This window comes from Cutaneotrichosporon cavernicola (assembly GCF_030864355.1).
Source record: "Cutaneotrichosporon cavernicola HIS019 DNA, chromosome: 1".
In the NCBI taxonomy this organism is placed as follows: domain Eukaryota; kingdom Fungi; phylum Basidiomycota; class Tremellomycetes; order Trichosporonales; family Trichosporonaceae; genus Cutaneotrichosporon; species Cutaneotrichosporon cavernicola.
Window position 1 is genome coordinate 1,799,336 of NC_083393.1, and position 15,931 is coordinate 1,815,266.

The following is a 15,931-nucleotide window of genomic DNA, read 5'->3' on the forward strand; positions in this document are numbered from 1 at the left end:
TGATATGCAATCCCCGCCGTTATCGCCTTGCTGGTCACCACTTGCCATGCGTTTTGCCCCATCTCGCTCGTTCATCCCGACCTTCTATGTCGTCCATTACACTGTGCAGCGTGCCAGAGGGCGGGAGACTGTCATACACATCTCGCGTGACCAGAGCTACGAGTTCCACCATGCACCATGGACGCGTAGCTGGCGCATCACCCCATTGTCGGTGTCCGTGTCGTTGTACAGTAGTTGTAGTTGTCGTTGACCGCACTACCCTCATGTAACATCGAGATTTTGAGCGCAACCTCAAGCTCAAGCTCAACTGAGGAGTGTGGTTCTCAGTGGTTGCTAGCTGAATGCATGGGCGATATAATGGGGGCACATGACCTGTGCGAATCAAACACAACATACATACGATCGATGGAGGCAAACCAGTCATGTCAACTACGCTGCTTTACTCACCTTCCTCGATACCTTCCCTCCCCAACCAACATGTCACTTATAAGGATACACCCCATCTCCCTCGACTTTGTCCATCGCACTCTAACTCTCACACTCATCTTTACTCATGTCTAAGCGTCAGCGCCCTTCACTCATTAATATGTCTGCCAAGCAGCACCAACCTTCCCCACCTATCGACTGCGACGGCACCAGCACGTTTACCACCGATCTCAAGTACGACACTGTAGGTGCCGAGTACATTGTCATTACCTCGGACAAAATCGCTTTCGGTCTCACTGAATTCGTGGTCCGACACAGGTTAGTACTTACCAACTCAGCCAAGTGTCTTTGGTCCTCAGCTGACACCAGCAACACGCTCTGGCACCAGGCCACACAGCTCCCCAACGACACAACCCCCTTGTTCTACCTCGAAGAACCCGCTATCGAGCATTCTGATGCTGTCCGTCTCCTTCTGGACATCCTCCACGGCTACCGCCTTCCTTCGTGGGACGACGACGCGTGGCCCTCCCACAATCTCATCCTGTCTACGCTCAAGCTCGCCCGTAAGCATGAGTTCGCCACCCCTTACGCTCTTATCGTCTCGTACATCCATAACCTCGTCGACCGGCGTGGGGAGAAGTCTCGTCACCTTGCAGGCATGTTCCGCGTCGCTACCTTACTCGACGACGAGGACCTCGCCACGCTGTGCGTGTCGCGCATGGCGGAGGAGTTTAGTCTTGCGGACAGTAAACGGGGTGTGTGTAAGCAAGCTGACCAAAGTCGACGTCGCCAACTGGTCCCCCGACCTTGTCGTCGGGCTTCCCATCGCTTACGTCTGGGCCTTCATCCGCGCTGTGCCCATGCGCCGCGCTCTAGGCGCCAACGGGTCGGTTGGCGTAGACATTGCCGGAGTGGAGAATACCTTTCGTGCCAGCTTGCGTGCTGTCAAGGGTAGGCCATGAGAAGTCCGGCACTGACATGTGCAGCGCAGGAGGCGCCTCTCCATCCTGGATCGCGCCTGTGACTTACCCTGGCCGCTTAAGTCGATTGGAATATGAGTGTGTAGCTCTGAATAGAGGTGCAGTTTTCTGCCCCAATACATATTTGGCATGGGAGATGTGAGTACAGAGTAGTTGACAGTCATCCCGCGGTGCGCAACCTCCATCTTGATCCCCGCAGCCTTGTCGAGTGCCCAATAATGGAAGTCTGATTCGGGTGGCTCGGTCAGCTGCAGGACCGGAAGTCGAGCCTGACCGGGGCCGGGGTTGCTATGAGGCGTTGCACGCTCATGGATAGAGTTAGTAGGCTGGTGCATGTCAGTTAGGCATTCACTTAGTCTGGCACCGACGATAGAGAGGCCCAGACCAGTAACAGAAGTCAGCGGTTGGCGATGTGAAGAGGTGCGGAGTGGTGGACATGCACTGAACTTGAATCAATCACAAGGACCCTTTGGCAGCTGCCAAGCTGGCGATGGGGCATGCCGGTGAGAAGTGACGAAGCGCAGACGTGTTAACGACGACGTGTTGAGACTCGCAGTGCGTCGACAAATCCTTGGTGACGTATGAGGTCCAAGCGCAGATAATGTCTTAGCAGAGGGCCGAATAAAGTCGTCCAGCCGAGATAAGCCAAGATCCCGGGGGCCAAGCGCGACGGACTTGTTAAGATCTCACCACATCATGGCGTACGCGCGCCTGCCCATAGAAGATAGGGCACACGCGTACCCGCCCTCGACTCCCATCCCTCCTACTAGGAGATGGTCTCGGGGACGGGTATTACTCGCTCTCCTGGCCAGCGCCGTGCTGGTACACTATGGCATTCTCCTCACGCGATCCAATCCAGATCCAGAACCGAGCGCGACATGGATCCGGCCATCCCAACCCCCAGTCCCAGCCCCTCCGCTAGGATTGGGAGGACCCTATCGCGATCCAACGCCCATCGCTAGTGCGCAATACTTTTTCTCTCTAGCTGAGGAGGAAGTCAAGGCATTGGGATTGGATACCTGCGGCGACGAGGTTGGGCGGGCAATGATCCAAGCTGCGGCTGGCCGGAAGATGGTATACTGCTCCTCCTCCAATGAAGTGGCAGCCGACAACTCGACTCATCTACTGGAAGCCGCCTCCCGGCCCGCCAGGATCGAATGTATGCCCCTCCGCTCCATCGGCCGGCCAAGCCCAGAAGGGCCCGACTCGGACGTAGACTCTACGCCTGCATGGTGGCCAATCACCTCGGCACCCTGCGTGAGCCGCAACCTCCGTCCAGTGGCGAGGATAAACCAACGCAACTTCCTCGCCAACTGTTCCGTCACCTCACTGGGGAAGAAACTCCAAAAGGTAGTGGCCGAGGCGTTTGTGGGCGGCATGATCGTCGCCCCCGAACACGAGGTCTGTCGGCAAGTATTGGATCATACAGTCATGTTTGTGCAGCGCATGGATGTTTGGAACCCGTAAGCTCTGCCCCGGATGTGCTGACATAGATTCCACGTCGCCGAAGACCTGATCACAACCCTCCTCTCATTGCTTATTGTCGGCGAGGCGGTACCTCAACTGACGCATCACCGTATCCAGATGGCGTTTCTCGACAACCTGGGGCTCGAGGGACGGTTTGAGGGTGTTTGGGAGAGAATGGGCGCCTTGCCGCCAAGAAGAACGAGACATGAACCCTTTGACGATGGAGTGTGTTGTGAGCCTCTTGCGTCCAACACTCTTCACTTGATTAACTGACACCAGTGAACGCCGCCATTCATGGCATGTATGGCCGTACTTCACTCCTCTCGGCCAGTGGGCTCAGTCAAGCGTATGGATGCGCATCGACAATCTCATGGGCGGCGTCGCATTATTATCGGCACCTGTTTGGTCTCGCCCCAACAACCCTTAATAATACTGGAGCAATCAATATCCTCTACCTCTCACGCGCGCGCCTACGCCATAACTTGAAGGATATGAGTGATTGGCAGGAATACCGCGAGCTCGAGAACGAAGACGAGATGCTTAGTCGCTGGCGCCGGGGATTGCGCGAGATGTGCGACGACTGCTTCGTCGACGCCAACGCACACCCTGAGATATGGACAATGTCCAGTGAGGGTAAACGGGAGGTGCGATTCGCCGCTATCGATCCCACCGCGTACTCTCTCGAAACGCAGGTGCAGCTCGCGGGTCATGCGACTTTGATTGTTGGCCAGCACGGTGGCGCACTCGGTCTCTCCCTCTTCCTTCCCCCCGGTCGGGGCGCCGTGTTGGAATTCACCGTCCCCATGGTCTCTGGGAATAACCACTTCCAGCACATGGCCGTGCAGATGGGGCACAAGTACCGACATCGCGTGATTCATGCGCGCGTCGGCGTCGAGCGCGCGTGGACTGACCTGAGGGAGATGGTTGAGGAGATCATGCTTCCCAAAGCCGGTTCAGTGGGAGACGTTGGGCCGTGATCAAGTCATTGTAGATTAGATTACATACAGCTCTGCAGACCGCGTCTAATGTATCAGTCAAACGGAATTGGCTTGATGCCCGGCCGCGCGAACACGGGCGGCTTGGCGCCCTGTCCCTGCGCTTGCGACTCGGCAAACGCGCTCGGCACCGGGATACCACAGCAGTCCATGGCCCAGCCCTTGTCCTCGTGAATGTGTCCGTGCGGGTCCGGCTGCGCCAGTGGGTGCTCCTCGAGCGCCGCTTTCAACTCGGGGTCGTCTTCGGGCGACGGGAACGGGATGATGCTCCCGAACAACGCGTGCTGCATGACGGGGAGCTTTCCAAGGACCTCCGCAACGTACATCTTGCGCATGCCCGAGTTGACCTTGTCCCAGGTCTTGACGACGCTGATGTCATCGAGCATGGGCGAGTGCCATCGCAGACTTGCGGTCTTGATCGAGTTGATAAACTCGATGCACGAGAGGTACATGTACTCGCTTGCGAAGGCGTCGAGGATTTCCGGGTCGTGGATTGCCTTGGGTCGGAAGTGCTTGTGTGCTGGCGTCAGCTCGAGGCGCGCCTCAGTAGGCCAGCTCACTCTTCAACTGCCCTGCGCCCCAGAGGAAGGGCAGGAACTGGTAGTCGTCGAGGCCCCACACGCCATGCGATCCTGCCGGCTCGAGCCAGTACGTCGACTGGAGGTAGCGCATAACGAGGATGTATCTGGGGTCAGCGACTTGCCTCTTCAGTCCATGACCGTACGTGGCCCCGTGGCCGCGTGTCAGGATACACCTACTCACCGCCAAAAGATACCTAACACGATGTACGTGTAGTCGTCCTCGTGAAGCACGCCGAGCTTACTCAAGCAGAAGCTGGAGTCAGCGGGTTTACTGAATACCAACCAACAGCCAGCAGAGGAAGTTGAGCTCGTGTCCAGAACCGTAGTCAACGCGTTCCCTATTACCCCACGAGTTCTGGAAGTACGTCTCGACCTCGGGGATAGCAGCGGCTGGAAGGCCGGGCAGACCAGCGTGCATCTTGGGGCCAGCCGCTGCGACTCGGTCATAGAAAGTCTTGAAGGCGGGGTTACCGAACCGGCTGAGCTTATTGTCGACAGCCGGCGTGTCCTTGGCAATCTCGAGCACCTGGTCCAAGATATCCATGACGGCCTGCGTGCGCTCCTGTCAGCTCTGTTTATTCCTGGCATACCTCGTTCCCAACGCCTGCTTCGGAAAGCTTGCGGCCCACAATGGAGTCGTTGAGCGCGTCGATGAAGGCCATGAGCTCGTCGTGGGCCGGCGAGCGCTCAAACGCCGCGAGATGCGCCTTGCTCAGGATATGCTTTGTCGGTAGCACGTAGCTAGTAGTCCCGTTTTGCTCTGTATCGGTCATGGTTGATGTTATGGAAGGATGAGCAACGACAAGTCTCAAGATCTCCAAGTCGAGTCGCCACCGGTGGAGGAAGATGCTGGACCTGGATGACCTGGATATCCATCCGCGTGCGGGCCGCGTGGTCAATCGCCGTTACTTGATCCTTGACCCAAGCAGCGTTCTTCATCCGCTCCATGCGTATCATCCACTTGCTCTGGATCTGTATCCTCACCATGGCGTCCTGTCAGTACATCGACTCGATCATCCTTTTTGTACGCCCTACCAAGATCCCACTAACATCAGGGAGACAGTATCACGCAGGCATGGAGCGCCGGCTCGCTCGCCCAGCGCATGAACGAGTACTACCTCCGGCGCCTTGACGTGATCAACCGTGGCTTTGGGGGTGAGTCCAACCATTTCTTGGCTGATATAAGGGTACAACACGGACAATGCGCTTCCGGCGTTCGAGAGTGTCTTTGCGACGCGCGACGAGCGGGAGGCCGGCCGCGCCCAGGCCGCCCGCCTGATCACCATCTGGTTTGGTGCGAATGACGCCGTTGTCGAGGGCGGATGGCAATACGTCCCCCTCGACCGATTCAAGGCCAACCTCGAGACGCTAGTCGAGCGTGTTCGTAACCCCGACTCGAGGTGGTTTTCTCCGCAGACAAGAATCGTGCTCATGGCATGCCCGCCTGTGGTTGTGGAGGACCGTCACGCAGCACAGATTGCAAAGTGGAAGGAGTTTGGGAGCCAGGGAAAGCATCCCTGGCCTGACCGTAACCCCGAGAACACTAAGAAATATGCGATGGCCGCTGTCGAGGTTGGGAAGAAGCTTGGTGTGCCGACCCTCGACGTTTATCATGCCCTCTGCGATGCGGCGGGCAGTGAGGAACAGGATGAACTCGCGCGATTCCTTTACGATGGGCTGCACCTCAACTCGGAGGGGTATGAGGTCGTGTTCGAGGGCCTCAAGAAGTTGATCCTTGACCAGTGGCCCGAAATGGACCCCGAGACACTGCCTATGCCCATGCCCTAGTGAGTTAAGGACGCTTGGGTCGCTAACGGACAGCTGGGCCGACATTGACAGAGCCAACCCCGATACGTCGTTTACGACGGCCCTCGCCGACGCAAGGGCGTATGAGGCCAAGAAGATTGAGCGGCCCAAGGACGAGCTGTAGCATACCAAGTGGATCAGTGTATTTGAGTTGTAGCCAGCAGAGTCCATGCATCTGCTACATCTTTGGCACGTTGTATTAGGCACTCGATTTGGCATCCTGGATCGCCTGACACTAGATATCCCGGCTCTCGTCGACGTTGACGATAAAGTTGGCAAACCAGCGCACCTGCTCGACAAACATGTCGGCCTCGATGTACTCGTCGACCGTGTGTGCGTTGTTAAACGTGCCCTGGAAGATGAGGTAGGCAAAGCGGTAGATGTTACGGGTGAGGTTCCAGTATCTCTTCGTGTCCGTGTTACCGGTAGTCATGAACGGCGCCATGTGGATGCCGTCGCTGTACTTCCTCATAACATCAGGACGGGTGGCGTATACGCTCTTGGTTGTGCCGGACAGGAGACGCCACGCCGGTGATTCAACAGTGTACGGCGATACTGGCGCTGGCTCGAGCGAGCTATTCCATGCCTCAGCAAGAGTGAGTTTACCAGCCGCCTTATCCTGGGCGTGGATCACAGTACCAAACGCCTCAAAGTCGAGATTGAACTTGCTAGCCATCGACTTGAGCACGTCGGTAATCCGCTCCTGGACGGCCTCGACGGAACTTGCGATGGAAATACGGTGGTTGATATAGGCCGTCACGACTTCGGGGAGGGCGTTAATCTTGGCTCCGCCGGCGATGATATCGATCGCCTGTGTCGTCGTGATCGCAGCCGTGCCCGCGCGGCCAGCATATGCGGTCCAGAACGCCTCGACCTTTTTGAGCGCCTGCTTGTCCACCTTGTCCTTTGCCAGGCCGTCCGTCAATTTCTTGACTTGGCGTTTGAACTCGTCCGGCAGGGGAGCGTACTTGGCCGTGCACCCGATGAAGCTCACGAGCGGGCTCTCGGGGTTGAGATACGGCACGTGCGGGTGGCGCTCGATCTCGGTGACTGCCAGCGCTGCGTACCCGATACCCGTGTGTGGAGCTAGAATGAGTATGATTACGAGGAAGACTTACGGGGAACGGAAGAGTGGCCGCCAGAAGTATCGACCTTGAGTTCGACGTCAAGGTAACCCTTCTCAGCAACGGCGGGAAGCGCAAACACCTGCCCGAACAGCTCGCCCATACCACCGCCCTCATCGACAATGAGCGCCATCGAGTCCTTGCCGTACTTGGCCTCGAGCCATTTGCCCATGTGGTATGCACCCTGTCGTCAGTCTTCGAATACCCAAGAACACGGACAACTTTGCCCTAACGTCAGCTCGTCATGTGCAAGATACTCACGCCAGTCTCCTCGTCGCATCCAAGGGCCAAGATGACAGTACGGGTGGGGTTGAACTTGCCCGACTCGAGGAGCAGCTCAATCGCCGAGCTCATGTCAGCATTGACGACGAGACACGAGATACTCACAGAGCGCCAATCAGCCCACTCTTGTCGTCCATTGAGCCGCGGCCCCAGATATATTTACCGTCGTACTCGCCACCATACGGGTCGTGGGTCCAGAGATGCCGTGTGTCCTCCAGGACGGGAACAACATCCTGGTGGGCCAGGAAGAGAAGGGGCTTGAGCGATGGGTCGGAGCCTGGCCACTCGTACACGAGCGCGTGGGTCTGGACCCGCGTGCGGGTGAGCTGCTCATGCGAAAGGGGAAAGACTTTCTCGAGGTCTGCGATTAGCTCTGAAGGAGAAACCACGTACAGTCGGCAAACTCGTAGAACACGTCCCAGCGCTTATCCTCGCCAATGGGCCCCATCTCATCAAAGATCTCGGTTGGGATCTTGACGGCATTGCTGAGCCAGGTTATGATGCGGTCCTTCTTCCCCTCCAATAGTGAGGAGACGTCCCATGACGGCGAGAGGGCCGAAGCCTGTTTGCACTCGCCAGCGTGTTTGTTCGGGTTGCTCTTGAGATCGGCCATGGGGGTCGACCACGCCACAGAGTCCATGACCAGACTCTGGGCTCTGTCCACGACCATACTCCGGGTAGGAGGGTACAGCATGGGGAGGAGGCATAGTGCCGCGACGAGTGGCTTGACCCAGCCGCGGCTACGCGGCGCGTTGTTGCGTACTGGCTCCACTGGAATCTCTGGACGACCCATGTTTGAAAGATTAGTGGGCAACGAGGCAACAGCGGGTCATGTTAACGTCATTCAGCTTAAGTACGATATCTCGTCAGGTCCCCCGGCCAGCCGGAGCACGTTCTCACCCGGCCCATCAAAGTTCAGCTGGTTCAGATTACCGCAGTTGCACATGACATGAATTAATTCACTGACCCGGCGGTTGCCGGTGGCCGAAGCCACCCACGTCATTTTGTAAACAACCATTCAACCTTAATGACTCTGCAAGGTTGTGCCCGCATCATTCCAATACCTACAATTCAGAAGGACAATGGTGGCGTATTGAGTTCGGATACAATACTAGGGCTATAGCAGGCTGAAAGCACCTGAGGGACTCGGGGCGAGAGGCGAGAGGCGAGCTCGGCGTGGAGGCATCGGGGCAGCGGAGAGGACAACAACGGACCCAGGGTCGAAGGCGGCCGTGGCTTGAGGCACCGAGGCGAGGTTTATAGCATACGCGGGCGTTGGAGAAACACTTCTTGCTCGGGTTGGGGTTGGGGTTGAGGGCGACACGGGAGGTGTTCCGGGGTTATTGGCACCTCTCCTCACGCGGGTCAAGGAGGCAGCGGAGAGTGGGCGCGGGAGGGATGTGGACGACGATGTGTGGCAGTACGCGGGCGGCGCTGTTGGAATCGGTGGGGGGCTGGGTGTTGGCGAAGCATTATCAGTGGCGGATGGGATGATCGTAGTCGTGGCGTTTGAGGGTGTCGTCGTGGCGGTACCAGTGGGCGACGAACCCTGTGCGGCTGGGGGGATCGAGACATATTCCGGCACAGGGGTAGGTGTGACTGCCGCCGAGTCCGTGCGGCGGTGGAGGTCGCCCTCCTGTACGTCACGCACATCCCCACCGATACCGAGTACGACTTCGCCCTGGGCTGCCTCGCGCTCGTATGCCGGCAGACTCGTGGATGACTGTTGGCGTATGACGGGCGATGCGTCCCGGTCCATCTCTCTGGCAGTGCGAGGGAAGGTGGAGGCGTGCGAAGCGGCTCGCGCGTCGAGGATGCGTTGTTGTTGTTCTGCAATGAGGCGGATGTGCTCTTTACGGGCGCCCCATTCCTTACCGCGCGGACCCCAGAGATAACAGAATACCTGGGTCAGCGTTGTAACAGTGGACGTACGAGGAGGAAGACAATGCCGGCAACGGGGGCAATGATCTTGAATGCCAGAGCCGCCTTTTTGTTTCCATCTTCGATTGTCGAGGAGGTGCTGGAGGAAGTCAGAAGGGGAGTAGCAGTGGGAAAACTGTCCAAGGGGTAAGTGAAGAGCAAGTTTGGGAGGGTGGCGACTAGACTCGGTACCAGCGGGAGCGAGGCGGCGGGCTTTTCATCCTGGCGCTTGACTGGCAGGATCATGGGATAGGGGATGAGATGTTGGGAAACAATATGCAGATGGGTTTCCAAGGGATGTGGTTCGGCGCTCGTTGAGGATGTTGGAGTTTCGAGGCTTGTGCGAATGCTTGTCAGTTGCACCATCCATGCAGCCTTACTCCTCGTCTACAAAAGCACGGAGACGGATGCATAGGGCACCATGGCAAGGTCCAAGCGTTCTCTCCACAGTCCATAGTCGCCGTGCACCTTTTTCTTTATCTATAACTTGGCACTGATCCGCATGGTGGCTCCAATACATCTAATGGATGCTGATAACGACCGAGACACTGGGCGGACAAAGCACTCTTACCGCCGAGATGGGCGAAGAAGTAGAATCAACATTTGTCTACATTCGGCACACACTACACTATCTAAGGAGGCAAGGAGTTCGGCGACTTGCGCATGGACCCATAGGCGCACAGACTGCAATCCCAAGCCAATAGACATCCGCCCAGAGGTCCCGGGACACGCGCACCGTGGTCCCAGTCGCTCTCGTCGCCACCGTCCTCGCTATGCGCCTCGCCCTCAGCTTTGCCCTTATCGTCATCCTCTTTCCCCTCATCCTCCCCGTGGCCTTCGTTCTCCGTCTCGTCTTCACTCTCCTCCGGGCATTCGTTGGCCTCGTAGTATTCCTCCTCCTCCCCGCCGTCATTCCCCTCCCCGCCGTCATTCCCCTCCCCACCGTCATTCCACTCCCCGCCGTTGTTCTCCTCCTTCCCATCGTGCTGGCTCTGCAACACCACGCTGTGGTCGTGATTCTCGTCATAAACGTACATTGCCCAGCGCTTCTGCCGGTCAGCGCTATGCAGCACCGTGGACTCACCTGCCGCTCCTCGCTCGACCAGTCCGTGTCGTCGCTGTCAGACATGTTTGGATGCGTTGGAAGTGGGTGGTAGGTTCTTGATGTGATGTGCCGTGTTAGGGTCTGGTAAGAACCAGGCGGCTACTTATATCCGTCGACGTGTGTTAGACCCGCGTAACGTCGGTGATGGCCAGAGGGCCCGGTGCGTCTGACTCGAACAAGCAGTAGCCTGGAGAAGTGTGAGGGATGTTTAGGACAAGACATCGGCCGGCCAACTGATCATGTGGACGCGGCGATGCCGATGAGCGGACGGCCGTCGACGGCGCTTAAGGAGGACGGATCAGTTGTGTTCGGCTGGTGGCGTCCACCACGGATCTTCTTCTGTGGCTCGTCGTCTTGCCTTTGTGTGTGTCAGCGGAAAGCCTCGCTCTGCCTATTGTTGCATCGCCTTGTCTATCTCCAAGTAGGCTGTCGGAGTGTGCAAGAACCCGAGGCGACTCTGTTCCGCGCGAAGCTGGTCCTTGCTGAGGACACCCGGCCCCCAGCTTCCGGACTCGATCCCATTGATCGCGATGTCGATGTTACTCAGACATGCTCGCCCGGCTGAAGGTGTGCAGCGCGCTTCGCAACGAGAAGCACTCAATCATTCACCGCCGCACGACGAAGTAGAACGTCGGGTCGCCTTTCATCTTGTCCCGCCCTCCAGTGCCGCAATCATGCACAGTGTGCCTCCGCAACCGCCCCCACTCAACCCCGTGGTCCTGTAGGAAGATGTAGGGAGCCTGTATGCCGGTGACGGACAGGTCGTAGTCGCAGCACCCGCGCAACACTCACACGGGCTGAGCCGGAACCAAGAGCCACCTTCTGTTGTTCAGGAGTGCCATTTGCACTCCGAGGCGATAGAGGGTGTGGCCTTCCCTGTCCCTTCGAAGGCTAACGCCACGAGTAAACGCCGAGGGGGATTGACTCGCCGCCTGGCCATCACCGATGCTGGGCGGGCAAGGGACGGCTGAAGACTGGTGGCGCAAGTTTCGCTGCTGCAACGATCAAGCACCCAGCGAGATCGAGTCCACGCGGTGTACTGCCTTGTAAAAGTGGGCCGGCTGCCAGACTCAGGTGTGGCTGGTGCTTGGGTGTCCATGGGCCGTCTCGCGGTAGGGCATCTCAGTGTAGGACGGTCTCCTCCGTTGCCCTCCACTCCTCCCAGCTCAGCAACTTGACCCCCTCGAGTCGCGCCCCTCGCTTGAGAAGTTCGCGGCCTGCCTCGGTACATATCTCGCTCAAACTCACATCCTGCCCTTCAGACAGGCCGAGCTCAGTGGGCGAGAGACGTTCAAGTCCCACAATCGACACGACACACTTGGATGCGACACACTTGGAGGCGACACGACGAGCGACTCGCATCGCTTCCTTGAGGACGTTGAGGGCCTTGTCACCAACCTCACCGTATGGCTCAAGGAGGATCACAACGTCAACATGGCGCGGGATGCAAGGCTGCATCTGGACCATCCTGCGCACTGCCGAGCAGGAGCTGCGTTGCCACGAGAGGTGGATGACGCTTCGGCGCAACCCAGCTGGAATGTCCAGCATCCACTCGCCTGCTAAACCACGAGGAGCGGAGGAGAGGTCAAGGTACTCGACGTAGGTGTGAGATGGGAGGACCGTTCCATCGGAGAGTTGGGAGCGTCGCACTGTCTGGTACTGACGGATCCAAGCGCAGTATTCGACGGGCAATGGGGCGTGGAGGTCCAGCGTACGAGTGTGCGTCAACTGGGCGGCTAGAGATGATTGAGCCCTCTTGGAAGCTAGGGCAGGAAAGGGGAGGGAGGGAAGGTTGATGAGAGTCGGGGCAGAGAATGATCCAGAAGGGACGCGGAGGTAGACCGTGTCGTCAGCGACGTGGACGCTGACGTGCTTGAAGAGGATGCTGTCGGCCCGGTCGCGGAAGACGCGGGATGCAGATCGCAGTGCAAGTAATGCGCGATGGTCTGAGGCCGCGAATATTGCGTCGAGAAGATGAGGGTAAGCGCTGTGGTTGAGTGACATGTGGTGAGATGGAGTGTATAAAGTGGTAATCCCATTCGACTTGAGAGGTTGGATCTTGGTCCTGACGTCACGTGTTGCTTATCTGCGTTCATCTCAGACGGACTGTTTCAGAATGTCCGTAGCCTCCCTCGCGTGGCTTTTCGTTGTTTGAGGGAGAATTGAAGCCGGCCGAGAGAGTCGAAGCAACCAATCAGATCACCTAATTTCTAGTTCGGCCGAAAAATGAATTCGAAAGATTATTATTGGTTGAGTATTTCTGAACGCGTGAGTCGAGGTGTCGATCTCTCTAGTTAGCCGGCAATGTCATCCGTTTAAACACTTGCCCACTGCTACACTTCATAAAGCACCTAACTTTGTGACTCTCTTCCCATCTCATCCCCATCGACACTACTGCTCCCAGCATCAAGCCCAAAACCAAAAGGGTGAACAGCTAAGACCACTTGACTCCCCTCTTTTCCCTCCTTCCCACAGCTCCAACACAATGCCGGCTCCCAATACGGCTCCCCGCACCCTGTACGACAAGGTCTTTGACGACCACGTCGTGTACTCGGGCGAAGGCGACACCCTCATCTACATTGACCGCCACCTCGTCCACGAGGTCACCTCTCCCCAGGCGTTCGAGGGCCTTGAGAATGCTGGCCGCAAGGTCCGCAGGACAGACTGCACCCTCGCGACTGTCGACCACAACATCCCGTAAGTAGGGCAGGTACCTCACACGAGCCCGCGCTGACAGTCAGTACCGTCTCCCGGAAAGCGTTCAAGTCGGTCGGCACCTTCATCGAGGAGGCCGACTCGCGTGCCCAGGTCGAGGCGCTCGAGGAGAACGTCAAGAAGTTTGGCGTGACTTACTTTGGCATGACCGACAGGCGCCAGGGCATTGTTCACATTATTGGCCCCGAGCAGGGCTTTACTCTTCCTGGTACAACGGTTGTCTGCGGTGACTCGCACACTTCCACTCACGGTGCCTTTGGCGCCCTTGCCTTCGGTATTGGTACCTCCGAGGTCGAGCACGTCCTCGCCACTCAGACCCTCCCCCAAGCAAAGTCCAAGAACATGCGCATCAACGTCGAGGGCACCCTCGCCGAGGGCGTCGCGTCCAAGGACATTGTCCTCCACATCATCGGTCTCATCGGTACCGCCGGCGGCACCGGGTGCGTCATCGAGTTCTCGGGCTCCGCCATCCGTGCCCTCTCCATGGAAGCCCGCATGTCGATCTGCAACATGTCGATTGAAGGTGGTGCCCGTGCCGGTATGATCGCCCCCGACGACATCACCTTTGAGTACCTCAAGGGCCGTCCCCTCGCTCCCCCTGAGGGTCCCGAGTGGGACCGCGCCGAGGCGTACTGGCGTACCCTCGCCTCGGACCCCGGAGCCAAGTACGACGTCGAGGTCGAGATTAAGGCTGAGGACATCATTCCTACACTCACCTGGGGCACTTCGCCCGAGGACACCGTTCCCATCACCGGCAAGGTTCCCAGCCCTGCCGACTTCCCCGAGAACAAGCGCGCCGACGTCGAGAAGGCGCTCAAGTACATGGGCCTCACCGCTGGTACCCCCATGGAGGAGATCAAGGTTGACAAGGTCTTCTTTGGCTCGTGCACGAACGGCCGTATTGAGGACATGCGCTCGGCTGCCCGTGCCATTCAGGCCGCGGCCAAGAACGGTGGCCCCACCCACATCGCCGAGGGTGTCTACGCCATGGTCGTCCCCGGCTCTGGTCTTGTCCGCAAGCAGGCCGAGGCTGAGGGCCTCGACGTCATCTTCAAGAAGGCTGGGTTTGACTGGCGTGAAGCTGGCTGTTCCATGTGCCTTGGCATGAACCCCGACCAGCTCAGCCCCGGTGAGCGCTGCGCCTCGACCTCGAACCGCAACTTTGAGGGTCGCCAGGGTGCCGGTGGCCGCACCCACCTCATGTCGCCTGCCATGGCTGCTGCTGCCGCCCTCACCGGGCGCCTGACCGACGTCCGTAAGCTCATGGGCTCGCACATTTCGGAAGAGGGCGACTTTAAGATCACCAACTACCAGGACTACCTCGAGCGCTTCGTGCCCGCTCAGCACACTCCCCAGGAGGCCGAGGCCCCTGTTGCTGCTGAGGCTGACAAGCCCAAGGCTGCCGCTGCCGGTCTGCCCAAGTTCACTGTCCTCAAGGGCATTGCCGCGGGCATGTCCGAGGCCAACATTGACACGGACAAGATCATCCCCAAGCAGTTCCTCAAGACGCTCAAGCGCACCGGTCTCCGCGATGCCCTCTTCTGGCCTGCGCGCTTCGACATCCGCACCAACGAGAAGCTCCCGAACTTTGTTCTCAACAAGGAGCCCTGGACCAATGCCAAGATTCTCGTCGTCACCGGTGACAACTTTGGCTGCGGTTCGTCTCGTGAGCACGCCCCCTGGGCGCTCAACGACTTTGGCATCCGCTGCGTGATGGCTCCATCGTTCGGTGACATTTTCCGCAACAACTGCTTCAAGAACGGCATGCTCCCCCTCATCCTCCCCAAGGCCGACCTCGAGCTGCTTTACCAGGACGCCACTGCTGGCGAGGAGCTCGCCGTCGACCTCGAGAACCAGCAGGTCATCCGCCCCAACGGCCAGGCGCCCATCAAGTTTGAGATCGACGCGTTCCGCCGCCACTGCCTCCTCAACGGTCTTGACGACATTGGCCTCACCCTTGCCCACGAGTCTGATATTGCCAAGTTTGAGGAGCGCCGCTCGGCCGAGTGGCCATGGCTCGACGGCGCCGGCTACGCCAAGAAGGGCAAGGTCGTGCCCCTCCGCCAGGGTGCCAAGAAGACGGACTGGTGAGCGCACGTCTTGCGCTTGTGTCTTTCTCTCGTCCATTCCCGGGTTGTGTAGCTAGCTCGTACCATTATTGCACCGTGGTTTCATTAGGTTTTCATAGGGCAACATTGTATACATTATGCAACAGTATCTGACACTAGGTGTGTTCGGTTCAGTTCATGTTCGGTCAGAGAGCATTCTTGAGGAATGGGGTAAACAGAGTGGGGCAGTGTGGAGATCGAAACACTGTCCGTGCCACCCTGACGGTGGCGGTGGTCGCTACTTGCCAAGTTTCCATCGTTCACATCGTTCTCGAGCCAGGCTGCTGCAGAGCCAATATGCACTACAAGCCCGCGTCCTAGCGCACAGGCGCTTCACGGAGACAGCGAAACCTAACCATTTCCTATCACCTGATGATAGCGTTCATGCATACTTCATCGCTGAGGTGATGATCAACAACGGT

The 15,931-nt window shown here is 58.2% G+C and overlaps 8 protein-coding genes across 8 annotated transcripts; 4 read left to right on the forward strand and 4 right to left on the reverse strand.

Moving 5' to 3' along the window:
• Positions 1-586: 586 nt before the first annotated feature.
• Positions 587-1,388, forward strand: CcaverHIS019_0106680 (uncharacterized protein; the record flags this gene model as incomplete). Its single annotated transcript, XM_060602877.1, has 3 exons — positions 587-744; positions 796-1,172; positions 1,207-1,388. 3 exons carry the CDS (start codon positions 587-589, stop codon positions 1,386-1,388), a joined length of 717 nt encoding a protein of 238 aa, XP_060453216.1.
• Positions 1,389-2,837: 1,449 nt separating this feature from the next.
• CcaverHIS019_0106690 (uncharacterized protein) lies at positions 2,838-3,850 on the forward strand (the record flags this gene model as incomplete). The annotated part of the gene is made up of 3 exons (XM_060602888.1): positions 2,838-2,869; positions 2,900-3,105; positions 3,153-3,850. The coding sequence occupies 3 exons, from the start codon at positions 2,838-2,840 to the stop codon at positions 3,848-3,850; spliced, it is 936 nt and encodes a 311-aa protein (XP_060453217.1).
• Positions 3,851-3,903: 53 nt separating this feature from the next.
• Positions 3,904-5,222, reverse strand: RRD2 (uncharacterized protein; the record flags this gene model as incomplete). Its single annotated transcript, XM_060602900.1, has 5 exons — positions 3,904-4,388; positions 4,429-4,553; positions 4,631-4,702; positions 4,737-4,999; positions 5,040-5,222. The coding sequence occupies 5 exons, from the start codon at positions 5,220-5,222 to the stop codon at positions 3,904-3,906; spliced, it is 1,128 nt and encodes a 375-aa protein (XP_060453218.1).
• A 212-nt stretch (positions 5,223-5,434) lies between these two features.
• On the forward strand, positions 5,435-6,379 carry CcaverHIS019_0106710 (uncharacterized protein; the record flags this gene model as incomplete). Its single annotated transcript, XM_060602911.1, has 4 exons — positions 5,435-5,473; positions 5,505-5,604; positions 5,636-6,236; positions 6,271-6,379. 4 exons carry the CDS (start codon positions 5,435-5,437, stop codon positions 6,377-6,379), a joined length of 849 nt encoding a protein of 282 aa, XP_060453219.1.
• A 111-nt stretch (positions 6,380-6,490) lies between these two features.
• On the reverse strand, positions 6,491-8,454 carry CcaverHIS019_0106720 (uncharacterized protein; the record flags this gene model as incomplete). The annotated part of the gene is made up of 5 exons (XM_060602922.1): positions 6,491-7,341; positions 7,374-7,563; positions 7,641-7,728; positions 7,767-8,022; positions 8,055-8,454. The coding sequence occupies 5 exons, from the start codon at positions 8,452-8,454 to the stop codon at positions 6,491-6,493; spliced, it is 1,785 nt and encodes a 594-aa protein (XP_060453220.1).
• A 324-nt stretch (positions 8,455-8,778) lies between these two features.
• Positions 8,779-10,710, reverse strand: CcaverHIS019_0106730 (uncharacterized protein; the record flags this gene model as incomplete). The annotated part of the gene is made up of 4 exons (XM_060602933.1): positions 8,779-9,564; positions 9,594-9,814; positions 10,318-10,630; positions 10,666-10,710. 4 exons carry the CDS (start codon positions 10,708-10,710, stop codon positions 8,779-8,781), a joined length of 1,365 nt encoding a protein of 454 aa, XP_060453221.1.
• Positions 10,711-11,808: 1,098 nt separating this feature from the next.
• On the reverse strand, positions 11,809-12,690 carry CcaverHIS019_0106740 (uncharacterized protein; the record flags this gene model as incomplete). The annotated part of the gene is made up of 1 exon (XM_060602944.1): positions 11,809-12,690. One exon carries the CDS (start codon positions 12,688-12,690, stop codon positions 11,809-11,811), a length of 882 nt encoding a protein of 293 aa, XP_060453222.1.
• Positions 12,691-13,171: 481 nt separating this feature from the next.
• LEU1 (uncharacterized protein) lies at positions 13,172-15,492 on the forward strand (the record flags this gene model as incomplete). The annotated part of the gene is made up of 2 exons (XM_060602955.1): positions 13,172-13,383; positions 13,428-15,492. 2 exons carry the CDS (start codon positions 13,172-13,174, stop codon positions 15,490-15,492), a joined length of 2,277 nt encoding a protein of 758 aa, XP_060453223.1.
• Between the last annotated feature and the right edge of the window lie 439 nt (positions 15,493-15,931).